The 16,844-nt window shown below is 41.1% G+C and overlaps 1 protein-coding gene across 1 annotated transcript in view; it reads left to right on the top strand.

Annotated features, from left to right (window-relative positions):
- Positions 1–15,066, top strand: part of PIKFYVE (phosphoinositide kinase, FYVE-type zinc finger containing) — a 38,736-nt gene extending 23,670 nt beyond the window's left edge. The window contains exons 11-16 of the mRNA XM_018560395.1: positions 1,270–1,437; positions 9,757–9,819; positions 11,456–11,585; positions 12,209–12,390; positions 14,829–14,903; positions 14,984–15,066. Coding sequence (XP_018415897.1) covers positions 1,270–1,437; positions 9,757–9,819; positions 11,456–11,585; positions 12,209–12,390; positions 14,829–14,884 — 599 coding nt within the window. The 3' untranslated portion in view covers positions 14,885–14,903; positions 14,984–15,066. The remainder of the gene's footprint in view (positions 1–1,269; positions 1,438–9,756; positions 9,820–11,455; positions 11,586–12,208; positions 12,391–14,828; positions 14,904–14,983) is intronic.
- Positions 15,067–16,844: the final 1,778 nt, after the last annotated feature.

Here is a 16,844-nt window from a genome sequence, read left to right as displayed (position 1 = left end):
AGAGATGGCAAAAAAGTTGTTGGCTATGTTTGTACTATATTTATATCATTTTTGTATTCATAAATGAGGCTGTTTAAATTTGGATGGTAAATTTAAAGTTGAGTGTTGCAAATCATTCTATTTTAGGAGGATTTCATTCATTGCAGCTAGAGAAAAGACAAAGTAAAGTCCATGAGTGGATCTACTGTACGTCAATACTAGTCATTGCAAATACATGTACACTTAGCTTAAGGGACTCTGTTGAGGGGCTTTTGTTTTATGTCAGTCTGGTTTTGCATTCTAATACCAGTCTATGGGGATACAAAACCTGCCTAAAGCTGGCCGTATATGGATCGTTTCAGAAAATCTAAAGGAGATTGATTGTACAATGTTATATGAGGACAAGCCTAAACTATTCATTGCATTAGTATCAAATTAGATAGACCCTTGCACTACATAGGTAATGGTAGATCTAAATAAGATTGTATCTAAATTAGATTGTATAGTGCCAGGAAAGGTGGAGGTCAACTGCAGATTAAATGCACCTACAAATTAATGCTGAATGATCTCAGAAGCATCTCAAAATGAGGTCAAACTAATGCTTTTGACACAATTCCAAAGCCTGTTAACGCAGGCCCTAAATGTGATAGTGATTAGAAACAAAGAGGTCACTTACTACTCATAAAGATTAACAAATGGCACTAATGTGCTACTAAAAATGACCTGTGTTGGTTTGGCCTAACTCTGTTTTATGTATTGCCAGTCTTGGATATTTTAATGGAAATATGGCTGCATGAGCTCATGCATGGTCTTGGTTGCCGGCTGTGACAAATTAGATTTACAGCTAACAGGCTTTAATGTCAATTCATGTTTTTTTTTTTTTTTAAAGCTTTAACACTATCTTCAGTCATACAAAATTGTCTTTTGTGGTGGTTTGTGTTACCTTTTTTTCAAGCATACATCATCTGCTCCTCTTACATGTATTAGCCTTGAGTTTCTACCTTTCGTTCTCTATCCTGTATTAATATGTAGTTTTTATTGTAGTATTTAGATGCTCTTTTGCCAAGTTCCCCAGGGTTCTGAGTGCAACTAAATGCATTGAGTATTTCTTTGCTATTATGTTGCTTTGACGAGTGTCTATTGCGAACCTGACCTGGTAGTTGCATCTAAGGACTCCTCTTGGGGACCTTTTTATATACTAAATTTAGTTTTTTTTCCCTCTTCCCCAATTTCCCGTTGTTTCCCTCCTCCTTTACCCTTTGCTTTCTTCCTTATCTGCATCATGCAAAGACTCTGCCAGTCCTAGCAAACGCACATCAGTCAGCAGCTTCCAGTCTGCTATGGATAGTGATTCGGCCGCTTCCATCAGCCTCAATGTGGAGATGGACAACGTCAACTTCCACATCAAGAAGCACTCCAAGTACCCCCATGTACCCCCTCACCCAGCTGACCAGAAAGGTATTAAATTGGGCATTAACAGGCACTTCCATTATGAATCTGTCTTCATTTGGTTGCTAATTATCTGTTAAATCTGGTATGTAATCCAACTTCCTCCTCGTTACTCCGAAAACGTAGTAGCTCTTCCATCAAGGTTAGCTAAAGTCAGAATACATACATTCATGCGTTGTCTGGGGCTTGGTAATAGACATGGCAAAGAAGAGCTCCAATAGGCAATGCTTCTAAAAGAATCACAGTGCAGAAAAAAGCAAACCTATGACGTGAGATACACATACAGTGCATACACATTTGAACAAAACCTTGTTACATCTCTGCACACTTACCATTCAGAAAAGCTTTCTCCTATACCTTAGAATTAAGCTAGCGCTGAACGAGCCATTTAACTGAGGAACTGCACTTTTCCTGGTCTGGTATCACGTTTGTATTGTATTAAAGGTAAGTCAGGTTATAAAGGAGTATGTTACTTGCCATAATGTGCATGCTATGCCTGTGGGGGGGAGTACTTGAAATTTTAACCTATATTATAATGCATGTTTTTGCTTGGACACAGTCAACATTTCAATATCTTTGTGCACCAAGCTGAAAATCTATTGCTTGATTACTAATTGAGTGACCTCTAACCTGTCTTTTTTCATCATTGCTCTTGAATTAATTACTAATGCTAAATTTAATTTATGTAAATGTTTGCTGATTAATTTGTTTGTGTTTCTGTATCAGAAATGTATTTTCGGTGTATGCATGTAGTAATATGTTGCTTCTTCTCTTGAATAGACGCATACACCTTAAAGTGGTAACTTACATTTTAGGAAACGATGATAAAGAAATGTATGACATTTTGGTACAGACACTGCTCTCTAATGGGTGCTGTGATGCAGAAATGATCTGCAAACTGGTAACACTGTGTAACTTTTCATCTTCATCACATTGCAATGGCTGGGAATATTTAATGATATCTTCCAAAGAAAAGCGCTAGATGGCATCACCAGAGCTGCACTTGTTATAGTCCCACATGAAACAGGTGGAAAGTAATCTATTGGTTGTCATTGGGGGGTTGTACTGCATTGGTCTTTCATTTGTTATTAAATAACCCTAGCTGTACATATTGATGAACATGAGGCAGGATTGAGGACAGGATTTCTACCCTCATTAAAAAGAGTGAACGCTTGGTTGTTGTACCCAATTAGTGCATTAAAAGAGAACTCACTCACCTCATAGTTCTAGCCAACCTCTGACAATGAGACTGTCACAGGTCGGCTCAGTAGATCAGGAGGTGAGCGAACACATACCGGGTTCGCTCACCTCTCGATCCTGTCACGGCTCTCTGCCATGACGGGAGGGGCTGGATTCCCCTCTCCCCGCTCCGACCCGCCAGCGCTGACTGGCGGAACGGACAGAGGAGGGGGCGGGTACAGCTGGCTCTGCCTCTAGATAGGCAGAGCCAGCTGTCACTCACGCAGCTGGGCGGATCTCGACATCGATGTCGGGATCCGCTCCTGCTGCGGGTAAACTGAGCCAAGGGTGACGGGAGGACGCTAGTTTGTGTCCTCCCGTTACCCTAAGGAGAACTATGGGGAAAAGCCATGACCCCATAGTTCTCCTTTTAATATACACCTGTGACCCAAAGTAAGTATATAGCAGACGACCGCCCACTTTATGCTGACAGCGCAGAGCAATACTGCAGCCGGCAAGAATCCCAATATTGTTGAGATCCACCCGTTACCAGAGAATGCTGGAGGAATAGAGAGAGGGGATGGGAAATCTCTGTGGGAAGTGGTGACTAACAGAGAGAAGATCGTGAGCGGTTTGTGATCACTCGGTTCTCGATCTATAGAGCCGTCGTGTGACACTGCCGACTCGAAGTATTGGGAAGAGTACATTTTACTCTCCCAGTACTTCTCCTTTAAAGGTGAACGATACAGTATTACCGTTTATAACTGCCTAATCATTAATATATGAATACATTTTTCTTTCAGTGCAACCATGTAAGTACCTGAATCTCACCTGGTATCAGCATCTTGCAGTCCTCTGTGCAGGAGGGCTGGATTGTAAGAGCAATTAGCAACACAAGGAGTCAATAAGTTCATGTGCTGATAGGAAGAGAAAGAGCTTATCACTGTGCTGCTACTTCTTTCATTGTCCAGTCACAGGCTTGGGTGAGTCCAGGACAACCTGGAGTCAGAGGAAATATGTTGAATAATACTTATCGTCAGACTGAGGACACTTCTCGCGGCAGAAAAAATTACTGCAGGGGAAATCTCTGGAGCCAAACAGAATAGCTGGTCTTGTTATTTTATCTTTTAATGGGCGATTTCATGTTGATTTGTTTTTTTTGGTTAAAATTCTGCTTTAGGTTGACCTGTCGCCCAAGAATAACTTTAGTAAGATACATAAACAGATATATAAACATGTCTTGCAAATTGCTTTTTGTTACAGTCATGTTTAGTTATTCCATAATGATAGTTTAGGATTTCTGACAGATTTCTGCACTGCCTGGATGAACACATGCAGAACCATTTTTTAATAATCACAGATACCTATAGGTGATTTATCAGTATCTGTACTTGACAGCTATTAAGGTCAGCGGTTACCAGGCTGCAGATCTAAAAAGAGGCTGCTGTCCCAGGAGCAGCCATGTCTATATTTGTGTTTCCAGGCATTTAAAGGGAGTTGTTCATTACTCTTTCTAAAGATGAAAGAGTCTTGAGTTTCAAATGCACAAAGCACATATTAGATGTACCAAAAGTGATTTCCCCCCTCCCCCCTCCTGTAGAGACGTATGCCAGCCATTGATGGTGTAGAAGTTCAGGCTTCTTTTACACTTGAGATTTCTGTCTTTCAACACCTTTTGATCTATTTCACTTAGGTTTTTATCTACTTTTTGTCAATTAGCCATTGCTTTACACGAACAAGCTGTGGTGCACGTATCACTATAATGATTGGAAACGTTTTCTCTTCAAAACATCTTGTTTGATACAGCAACTGTAATGTGTGAAGTGTGATAGATGAGAGCATACAAGCACATTTTCCTTTTTAGTAGTAGTAGATCCAAGAAAAATCTATTCATATTGGTTGATCTTTGCCTTTTTCTGATTGTTGATATTGTAAACCTTCTTCTTTTTTTTTAACATACTAATAACAAAATATATGGATAAATTGTATATTTTGTGATTAAAATGATTATAGATACATCTATTATAGGATCGTGTAATAGAAGAACATTTTATAGGGCATTAGGCTAGAGGTGCACAGTTATCGCCACATCCTGGATGGTTTATGTTCTTTCCTAAGGTACTTTCCTAAGGTATTATAATTTACCTTTCATTAATGGCCTTTTTACCTTTTTGTGGTTCGCATCATGTTGCGCATAGACGCACGTCGTGTTAAGGCAGCCAATTCAAATTAAATGTGCTGTTAACACACCCTAATGTGTTTAAAAAAAAAGTACATGAACCTTTCTCTCTAACTCAGTGCACTGCAAGGAGCTGCTGTACGGTGCTGTGCTTTATGGCACACTACCGTGCAGGTGTTTTGCCTTATTAATGTGTTCGTTCAAAATGCGCAGACTTTCTATGCATGTGATTAAAGCACATGACACTTTTTTTCTAGCGCAATGCACCACAAAGCACTACTGTACGTTGCCGTTTGTTATGGTACACTACAACGCAGGTGTGTCACTTTTAGTACTGGTGTGCCAATGAAAATGGATTACACTGCAGCAGCAATGCAAGATAGGTGCATTACTGTTAAGAAGGGATGCACAGATACTTTTCGAGTACCAGTGCATATACTTGGCATTTTCATGAGAACTACCAGGGTTGCAGCGATTGAAGCTGGGATCCGGCTCTGGCACTCCACCACTGTCTTGAAATTATTGTCATGTGGCAGTTTTTCTAAATCAATACAGACTAATGAACAAAAATGTAACAGTAAGTACTCGGCAAGTACCAGTACTCGTACACGCAAAACTGGCATCGGTGCATCCCTTTATTTATAGAAACAAAATCGTACATTAAAACAGAGCTGTACAAATCCCAGGAGCTCCGTGTGCTCCTTACAAATACAGCTGCCTCCTAATTTTTGAATTTTACTCTAGTGTAGTCTTGGAGCTCAAAAAGTATCTGTACTTGTACTCATACTTGTACCAAGTACTGTACTTGTACTCATACTTGTACCAAGTACTGTACTTGGTATCTGTGCAACCCTACTGTTAAGTGTAAATAGGCCTTTATGGCCCCGTTCACCCCTGCGCATTATGGTTACATGCGCGTTTGGCATGCGTATATGGAAACATGCACAAATGTGCTTGCGCTGCGTGTTTGGTGCACGCTCACGGAAACACGCATGTGGTGCCATTCATTCATAATGGTACCCCAAATGCGGCCAGCAAGATGTGGGTTTTTGCTCTGCGTTTGTGTGTGTGTGTGAAAACTCGCATTAACACAGAAACAAAAGATACCAAACGCGTGTCCCTCAAAATACTAACTGAGCTTTTTTGCGAACATGGCACACAAGTGTGAAAATGCGCACGAATGTGCACTAACGAGACGCGTGTTTCTGCAATACTCAGGTGTGAACTGCGCCTAAATGTACATTTTGCATGCATCAGTGGGGCACAATGTCACTATTACCAAAATAGTTTAAAAAAAGTACTTTCCATGCATAAAATACTGCTATTGGAGCGTCCTCGCCAGTGACCTAATATCTAAGCAAGAATCTAATGGTCCCTTGCTATCATTGTTGGTGTTTTATATGTGATCATGTTACATATATAACATAATATATATGTAACATGAATTGTTTTATTTTTTTACTTTACTGTTAGTGGCTTTGGGAAAATATCAAGGGTCTAGACCCCTAACATTTCCCTTTTGAAACAGAAAAAGAGATTGAGTCCTAAAACACTTTTTTTGCATGTTATGAATGAACAGTAAGCCTATACTGAGCTGTTCCTGTCCATTCAGGAGATAGTATCAGTTACTATTTCTGCAATCATGAATGAACAGTAAATTATGTATAACACTTCCCATTCATTTATAATTGGGGACACAGTAACTACATACTATGTCCTCAGTTATTTACAACGTTGGTGTGATTCGAAATGATCACACAAATGTTTATGCAATATATGGAAGGATCAGCAATGTGAAATATTCGCTGATCTTCCCCGCTCTCCAACCTGAATTGTTTCCCTCTACCTGCAGCTCTCCTCCCTGCTGACACTGTCCGTCCTGACAGCCTCTCCCCTCCCCACTGGGTGCCGGCAGCTGGATAGGCTCTGTGTTCCCTCTGATCCTTCCTGCCTCTACCGACACAGTGGGATCAGAATGGACACAGGCTGAAGCTTCCACCCGGCGCCCAGTGGGGAGGGGAGAAGCACCGCATTTTCAGACTTTTTTTTTTTTGTACACTTCATCCTTAATATAAATATGTAGAACGGTGGTGTGTGTGTGTGTGTGTGTGTGTGTATGGATAGATATTAGGGCTGGTAATGATTAAAATTTTCGTGCTCGATTAATCGAAATTTTTAGAAATCGATGAATCGATTAATTTTGATTAATTATAACGCACATACAGATCCAACTACATTGGGCTGTACACATATAGCACAGCAATAAAGTAATAAAATGAACTAGGATCACATTATTAATCATTATTAATCTCATGTGCCCTACTCAACATGGCCGCCGCTTGAGTGGGGCAACTCAGAATAATAACGTGCTGAATTAGTGTGATCCTAGTTCATTTTATTACTTCATTACTGCGATGTGTATAGGCCAATGCCTTGGCTGGTGCTTGTGCAGAAAGTTTCTTGTGCAAACTCACTGGCCCAAGTGGCTCCATCGGCTAACAAAGGGGGGAGGAGTCCGGTGACGTCGCGTACATCGACGTCACCGGACTCCTCCCCCCTTCCCTTCGTTAGCCGTCACGAACATCGACGTCACCGGACTCCTCCCCCTTCCCTTCGTTAGCCGACGGAGCCACTTGGAGGGGGAGAGGGGAGAAGTCCGGTGATGTCCGTGACATCACCGGATCGCCGCGGGACTCCCGGAAGCCGGCGGAGAGGTGAGTGTTTTCATTAGCGATCAAAAAGTTTAACGATTAATTGAGAAATTCATCTTTAATTTCCACAGCCCATATATATATATATATATTAGTGTATTTTGCACACATTTAACAACACCCCTCTGTCCTAAATAATGCTGGATCTCCTGATCAGAGGTCCAAGTGAAGAATAATCAATCACTAAACCAACAAAAACACCCCTTCATTAGGGGAGCTTATTGGAATGAGCTTTAGCATGCCTAATGTTAAATTAGGCTTTGTTTGCAGCATTTTTTTCTGCAATCCAAATAATCTATTAAGTATTTCTTGTTCTTTTATTATCCATAGCAAAATATGCAAAAAAGACATTAAGTTCTTGATGGTTCATGTATGATTCATACAGTGTGCAGTGTAGAATTTGTCCATGGTAACATAAAAAAATATTCGGCGTCTGGAATTAGAAGGAAGGGAAACAACTCATCAGTGTGAAAAAAAGCTAAAGAGAAACAGCAACATTCTGAGTCAAGACACATAACACAAGACATAAATGTGACTCAACTATAATAAGCAATTGTTAGTAACATTTATTTGTATCTTAACAAGATATGTAAATATCTAACATATTAAAGTAGAACTGAAGCCAAAGCTCTTTTTTTTATTTATTTTTTTAAGTTTTGGATAGAGTAAGGGAGGTTATAACCCCGTTTTTGTGGCATCTGTGTCCCATTGGGGAGATTTCTCTTTACTTCCTGTTTAATAGCCACAACAAGAAGTGAAATTAAATCCCTGGTAGTCTGCAGGATCACCAGAACTAGCGTCCCCATTGCAAGATTTTCCATCTATTCCTGTTCTGGTGACAACCGAAAATTGGTGATTTTCTTTCACTTTCAGTGAGAAGTCATCAGGTAAAACCGAGAGGGTGAATCTCTCTTAACAGGGTTACAGAGAGCAACAAAGATCTAAATCCCTCTCCACTCCATCCAAAACTAAAAAAAAAGTTTTGGCTTCAGTTCAACTTTAAAGTGTAGTTCTACTTTTGCAATCAAATTTGAGAAATCCCCACTATATGTCCATGTGTTCCCATTCACACAGCCTGCCAAAAAAATAATTTTTAAATGTGTATTTCTTACCTTTTTAGATATTTCTTTGGTGAAGGGCTTTGTGCAGATTTCAGGCTACTCGGAGCAGTTTGAGTGTCAGACTAAGGCTGAAACTGAGTGTCCTAACATTACCATACAATGTCTCCAAGCCTTTAACCCTTTGTTAGGACAGACCGTATTCAAATCTAGTTTACAATTGATAATGAAATGTGCCAGCACAGTACAGGCATGGTTCATCAGAGTAAGTATAACTTCATACAACCCCCTCCTTAACATTACATAGGGGGGAGAACTAGATAGGATTTTTAAGCACTTCAAAAAAAAGAGAGCATAATAATAGCTCATTGCATTTTTAAGTTATGCAATGCGAGCTGGAACATATAGCAAACATAAAATGTTTTTTATTTTTAATTTGGCTTCAAAAGTGGAAGTTCATTTAAGGCTGAAATGTAGGCAAACAGATAAAATACATATCACGGGAGATGTTTTACCGGCCAAAGGAACTGTGTTTCTGTCTATCAAGTCCTGAGATATACTCAGGCCCATCACACAGCCCAACCAGGTGGATGGACACCCTCAACTTTGTGACTGGATAGTGAAAGCAGCAGCATTTTGCATGGCACCCCAACGCATCTATAAAATGCCCCCCCCCTTCCTGACAGCACATCACAACTGCAGTGAAAAAAAAAAAGAGCAAGATTGCCTTCTGTGTTGAGGCTCATTTAACATGATTGTGTCGTGATACAGTAATGTGCCTCAGTGTATGCTAAACAGAAAAATGGTCACCAGCACTCCAGGTTTTCTTCAAAACGAAATCCTTTTATTCATTCATGTAGGTCATATCACCATGCATGGCTGTTGCCACGCATGGTGTACATCAAATTGTACATCAAATTTCATACAAAAAAGATAATTTCTTTCCTTGGTTTTAGTGTTCCAGACTTGATTGTCATGGTAAATACTTACATAGAGAACAAACCACTGTGGCACTGTAAGCCAGAGTACAGCGTGTGTCTGGAGTGAACAGTGCGCTGACATTCACATTCTGGATGTGGTAGGCGTGCAGTAATTTGAGGCCTCTGTTTAATGCATTCTGAGTCATACAGGGTGTGTGCTGCACATCACGAAGATGAAAACGTAGAGTAATCTCTTGTTCTGTCATCATTCTCCTCTTTAGAGTTTCTTCAGTCTGAAGACGGAGGGCAGCAGGTCATTTCAATCAGTGACGCTTTCATCAAAGGTAACTCATAAAGCACTTGTTAAGGATTGCTTCTTATTCATTTTGTATTCTCTTTATTGTTTAAGAAAATAAATAAATGTCCTCATTTATGAAGCTGCCTGACTGTAAGAACTAACTTCTCATTTTCAGATCCAAACTAGGACATGTTCACTTTAATCAAGTTTTATGTGTGCACAAACACTTGCTGTAGCACTTTATTTGTCATTCATAGCTTGTGACTTTAAACCTTTTATTAACGCCCTTATATGCTTTTTAATTAATATCCTTAAAGTTACACAAAAATACTTAAAAATTTATTCACGTACCTTAACAAAAATGCATCTTATTTGTGTGTGTCACTCGGCTGTAGATCCTCAAATCATCTTTGAATTGGTGCTGACACTGTCCTTCCTTCTGGAGGGTGGCTACTTTTGTTACTCATGTTCCCTGTGTGCTATAAAGTAACCTCCGCTCCAAGCTCACTCCTGTGATGGACTACAATCTCACGTTTAGTTAGACTATAACTTCAATACAAATAGCTACCGCAGTACGTGCTTGGAGCAGTGGCTACTTTACATTCTTTCTGCACGTGAGTGGGTTGGGAGTATCTTTTCAGCTAGAGGCAGACCAACAATATCAGATACATGAACCAACTTATTAGTGTACACCCTAAACTGATATCAGTATTGAGTGGACGGAAGCTTTTTAGAGAATAACAATCCAGAGGTTCAGGGAATCGCGGATCCCAGCTTTGACTGTCTCTTAAAGGTAATATATAGATAAAAGACTTGATTTCCCTGACTAACCGTCTGTCACACCTTGTACAATAAGAGTTCCTCGGGGGGCAGTAAGGGTGCTCTCACTGGACAAGGGAATAGTGGATGGTAGCTTTAATTCAGAGAAATCAAGCTATTTCATTAGAGTGCACAGAGGGTTTTTTTTTTGTGCCCAGTAGAGGTAATAGCAGGCATCTTGTAAAGTTAACAAGGAAATCTCACCGCTCCAATTCTCCGGCTAGATCCATGTCATGGAGATCCTATAGGTGCAGGCCAACCGGTGTGTTTTCACCTTTTAGTCAATCCAGCCCAAAAAGACAGCCACACTCCACGGGTCTTCAATTATAAATGTGGTGTCTACACATTTGGGGATTACAATAAAATATTACATTTATAATTGAAGGCCCGTGGAATGCAGCTGTTTTTTTGGGATGGAGCGAGCATCTTGTACTGGAAGACTGGGGAGCAGGGACACACAGCAGTTGGAGGGCAGACCTTCCAGCATTTAATCAGGGGGCTGACTGCAAGAACCCACTGCAAGAGACCGCTAGCTAGCTTCTAATGAATATGTAGGAAGGGAAGTTGGTGGTGGGGTACCCGACCTGTGTCAGCATATTGCAACAGGACAAACATGATACGCTGGGCAGGTTAGTATTTTTTCGGAAGAACACCCAGCATAACAGGTGAGAGGGGATGAAAACAAAACAAACAAAAAAAGCAGGGGGCGTAAAGTTTTTTTTTAAGAAGTTAGGATGTAGACTGAGCCCTCTGTATCCACTTCAAGACTTACATTTCCATTTTGGCTAGAGTATATCTTTAGTTATGCTGATATTTCCTTCAAAGATGTCAAGGTATTAATAATCATAACTGTTTTTATGTAGAGTCTCTATTTAATCGACGAGTGGAAGAGAAATCTAAAGATCTACCCTTCACTCCTTTGGGATGGCACCATAACACCCTGGATCAACTAAGAGAAGAAAATGGTGAAAAACAGGCAATGGAGAGGCTATTGTAAGAATATTTTTATCTTGATGTTTTCATAGGAAACCGGTCATGAGATAAATATGGAACCTTCTCTTTCTGACTTACTTCTACATAGACTGCCTTGCTTCTGGGTCACTTATTTAACACAGGTTTGGACATCGAAAGATTTGACTTCCATTGCTGCATACTTTTTTTTAGTGCCTCAAAAACTATTGGAGGCAGTGGGCCATCACGGGAGCCAGGCATAGCCAATAGTATTTTTAGAAGGGGTTAATAGTGGCAGCCTACATCTGCAGAGCAATCTCAGAACACGTTTCCTTTAAAGGAGAACTATGGGGTTAAGGCTTTTCCACATAGTTCTCCTTTAACTAAGTGCTCTACTCACAAGGCTTCTCCCTGTAGCCATCGCAGTGCATGTACATTCACCACTCCTTTTGGACAGATGTACAGAATCACTGATACCCGTGACCTCTAGATGCTTTCTAACATGTATTTTGCATTATTTGCTGCACTCAAGGATCAGCAAAGTGTTAATGTGCATTGGTCCCATCTCTTGGGCAGCAGTGACTGAAGCTTCCTAAGTACCAGCCCTAGTTAGAAATTTATTTGTGATGTATCTAGTAAATGAAGTTGTGTTTCATGTTCCACAGGTCTGCCAACCACAGTCACATGATGTCCCTATTACAGCAGCTTCTGTATAATGAATCGCTCTCTCTTCCTTGGCGTGACATCATAGTGCCACTGGTTTGTCAAGTAGTTCAGACTGTCCGACCCGATGTCAAGAATGATGATGACATGGACATCCGCCAATTTGTCCACATCAAAAAAGTTAGTGTTTACAAAAAAAAAAACCTTTGAGGGGAAAATGTAAATAATATTTTACATTTAAGGAAATGTTAACATTTGAGTTCTTCACTTTTGTTTTTGATACACATTACACTGGGAAATGAGTGCTCATTTTTCTTCCATTTATGTTTTTTATTTTTTCCATAAACAGCTGAAAAATCTGGTTCCTATGAGCAGAACAAAGCCTTTTTTTTTTTGTTTTAGCAATTTAGTGGGTCACTGGTGGGTTATGATTTGTGATGTGCAGGGACTTGGTGTAAACCCAGTTCACCAGAATTTGACCAAGCGCATGCAGAACTGTGACGGACACAACCCCCTCTCAGTCAAATCATTTGCAGCAGGGGTATTCCCTTCTCCACATGTCACAAAGCAGTGAAGAATGCACTGGTGCAGATGATTGGGATGGGATTAGGATATGTCAGTTACAGTTATGGCTTGGGAGAACGTCAGTATACTGGGTTTGGACCAAGCCCCCTGCACATCAGTGGTTATGATGGTGCTGAAAGGAGACTGCACCTGCAGTTCTAGTAATTCCGGAAGATGCTTTACAAATACAGAATTGTTAACATTATGTTCTAGAGCTTAGGGAAAAAAAATGGTTTGCAAGGCTTTTTTGAGGAAAAGGCACGCATGTTTGGGCCAATAGGCAGTTTGAAGTACAGTGGACAAGAACTGCACTGCAACAGGTTTTAAAAAAAAATAAACCTTCTGGTGAGGTTAAGGCACTGCAAGGGTTAAGTTCTTGTTTTAGTCTAGGGGCCAGAGTAAGGAAGATATACCCACATGATCCTCTAGCCTGCGGCATTCTGCGCTCACCTCTATCCCCCTCAGCTCCAGCTGTGGTATGTCCCTTAGTGCCTTGGTTCTCAACTGGTGGGTCGTGACCCAATAGTGGGTCGCGACCCAGTGTTTACTGGATCGTTGCATGTCTTCCACTTTTGTAGGTGAGAGGCTCCTCTGCTTCCCCCTAGCGCAGCACTGTCAGTTCTCATGCCAAGCGGCCATTCAAAATATGCTGCCCGGTGCCGTGTGCCAGATTGAGGTGGGATCGGATGGGGCTATGGCCGCGAGGGAGCTCCATACATACGTGTATTTCCTTACTGCTCCCTCACGTGTCCTGTAGAGGTGCCTGGACCGGGGTGACATCACATTCTGGCTCCCAGCACCTCTTCTGGGCGTGTGAGGGAGCTGTACAAGCAATGCACATATGGATGGAGTTCCGTCACAGTTCAGCAGCCCACACTGGACCCCAGGCTGAGGATCCACTCCAGTGCTCGTAAGGTAGTGAGAGTGGGTGGTGTTTTTGAGGGTCTGTTCACACTAGTACAGTGCGTTAATCGCACGTACCCTGCATTCTGGTGTGGGAGGTGTGTTGGGTTGCCGTTCATTTGAATGGTACCCCAAACACATCTCCCACCCACAGCTTGTACGCCCGCGCTGGAACGCGCGGTATCCTAATTTCATGCATTCAATTGCAGTGCGACTTGGGTCGCGACTTAATGACCAAGGACAAATGTGGGTCCTGAGGTTACACTGGTTGAGAACCACTGCCTTAGTGTCCTCACATCTAATACATGTGAATGGCCTGCATTAGACATAATGACTTCAGTGGAGTTTAGATCGCTGGATCCCAGAGTATAAGAGGACCAATCCAGCAGCCAGGCGGGATTGAGGATCAGGTGAGTATGTTTTCTTTTTTGTTTCTGCCCCTAAAGCAAAACCAGCAGTTAACCCTTGCAGGCCAGTGCTAATTTTTTTTTCTTTTAAATCCTGGAGTTATTCTTTAATCCTGCTTTGCAAAATAATTCTGACTAGTAAGCAGTAAATACTAGGGCTGCAGCTAACGATTATTTTCATAATCGATTAGTTGGCCGATTATTTTTTAATATATGATACGGCCAAAAATACAATGGGACTTTTATGGTGTCAGAAATGCGTGGCTACAGTGCCATTCACTTCAATGGCTCGCCACGCCCCCAGAATCGAGCTGGAACGCACTGCATCTGCTGTGAACGTACCCTGAAGCTGAATATTTCAGAAAAAGCTGGTTTTGTTTTCTTTTATCTTTAAATTGGCTATTCCTATCTTGTTATTTTTGACTGGTTCTGCTTTAAGTGAGGGAATGAAGCCATTTCTTATAATTCTTGGTGCTTATCTGCACAGACGGTTTACCGCAGTGAGCATTAAATGGGAGTTTTGATTAGAAAAAAATCAGTGTGATCGAAAACAGAAAATGAACAGCAGCCCTAGAGACAGATTATTTTTGTTTGTATGTATGCATAATGTGGTAAACCTTCTACACCTCTGCAAAATACAGAACGGCAGTGGATTTTGATGTGCTGTATTGTCAAGCAGAATATACATCCAATTTCATTGTATAGTTTGGTTTCAATTCTTTTGTCTTTCATTTTTGTTTGATTGTAGATTCCAGGGGGAAAGAAATCCGATTCTACGGTGGTGAATGGATTTGTTTGCACTAAAAATATTGCACATAAAAAGGTAATAGGATTTGATCTGTTAGGAGCATAATTCTGTGCCAACACTTGACTAGTGCTGACTATTGTGTGTTTTTGTTATAGATGAATGCCAGCATTAAAAGCCCTAAAATTCTGCTTCTAAAATGCTCCATTGAGTATTTATATAGAGAAGAGACAAAATTTACCTGCATCGATCCAATCGTTCTCCAGGTTAGTCAACAATAATCAGATATTTTTTGTATGTATACAACAGACAAAATGTGTCATACTAATTTTTTTTCCATGCTCTATAGCAATTGCCTCCTTATTAAAACAGGCAGAGCCGCCATTAGAAATGATGGGGCCCCATACAGCGCACCTGACCGAATCCCCCAGGGTGTTAATCACATGGTTCCGTACGATTAATGCAATCTACTGCACAACGCACCTACCATGTGTTACAGTACGCTAGGTGCATTGTGTCACCATTCATGTGCATGGCACCTCAAACGCCCCTCCCGGCTGCAATGCGTTTGGACCAGACCACCGGACTGGACCGGAGTGGTGGAAAAAAGTAGTGCATGGTTATAGGGCCCTTTTATGCCCGATGCATTCAGGCTGCGTTGAGCTTTTTTCCCAGTGCAGCTGAACGCAAGACAAAGCAATATGCCTTGTTACTGGTGGGCACAGTTAACACCACTGCGTTGTGCTGGTGTGAGCTTAAAAACAACAAAAAAAGTATGTCGTGTAGTGTATTTCTATTTTTTTTATTTGCACCGCAGTGAGGCTTGGTACAACCGGGTTTGCCCATTGAACTCAATGAAATGTCACTAAATTAATGTCAATGTAAGCAAAAATAAGAAACAGTATCATGCAGTTTAGCACGGCTTCTAGTGTGGATAAACCAATACACATCTCCTTGCTTGGCTCTTGGCAACCTGGGACACTCTGGCCAGGGTCCCAGTCAGCTCCTGACAACCAGCGACATCACTGGCTGCTAAGAACCGGGTGGAACACCGGCCACAGTGTCCTGGTTGCTCAGAGCTAGGCTAGGCGGTGAGAAGGAAGGGCTGGTTGTACCCCTCTTTTGTTGGCTCTGGATGCAGGTGATGTGCAGATTATTGTACTAGTATTACCCCTAGTTTGTGAACAGTACTATTGCTATCTACTGTCTTTGTAGCCTCACAAATATTATCATCATATACTGTATGGAATAAATGGTTCTATAATGTATTTATTTGTGCTATACACTAACGGTTCCAGATGTACAGATGTACACCTGGCTGATGGGGCATAAAGATTGATTTACATGTCTCTGCCCACTGACATGAAATTAGGAATAATCCTCTTATCTCATTAGTCCTAGTTTGCCAATGATGCTTTTACTATCCACAGTGCTTGTAGGCCTCACAAATCTTATCACACTATACACCATCGGTTCTGAATGTACACCTGGCTGATGGGGCAGAAAGGGATGTTTGCCTGACTCAACCCACTATCCTGAAATTAGAAATAATTGTCTTATTTTTGAGATATATAATGGAATGAGACATGTGAATACCTTCTTTTCTGAGCAGCCTTTACTGTGCTACACACTGATTCAGCTGGTCCCATCTCACCTTAACCTGTATGGTTATACTGTCTCACTATGTATATCCTGAGAGCTTATACATTGTTGTAAAGTATTGAAAGCATCTCTGATCTTTGATAAATTAGACAGAACTGTTTGTATTTTACTAAGATTTGATAGAGCCTGTAATGGAAAGCGCTGTGCTGACCTCCCAGTAATGTGCAGAGGCGGGTGGCTCCTCGGTTATAGAGGCAGTAGGCTGTTTCTTGTCCCTTTTTTCCTTTTTGTATGAAGTACCAATCCGTATAAGGTGCTTCAGAAACCTGAAACATTTTCTCAGTTGGCTGCACCAATCCTATAATTTTTTTGTTTTGTTTTGTTCTGCTTAACGTGATTCATGCCTAGTATAAAACA

This window comes from Nanorana parkeri, unplaced genomic scaffold (genome assembly GCF_000935625.1).
Source record: "Nanorana parkeri isolate BGI_ZX_2015 unplaced genomic scaffold, ASM93562v1 scaffold453, whole genome shotgun sequence".
NCBI lineage: Eukaryota > Metazoa > Chordata > Amphibia > Anura > Dicroglossidae > Nanorana > Nanorana parkeri.
Note: the sequence above shows the minus strand (reverse complement) of the source record. Positions and strands in the feature narration are given on the sequence as shown.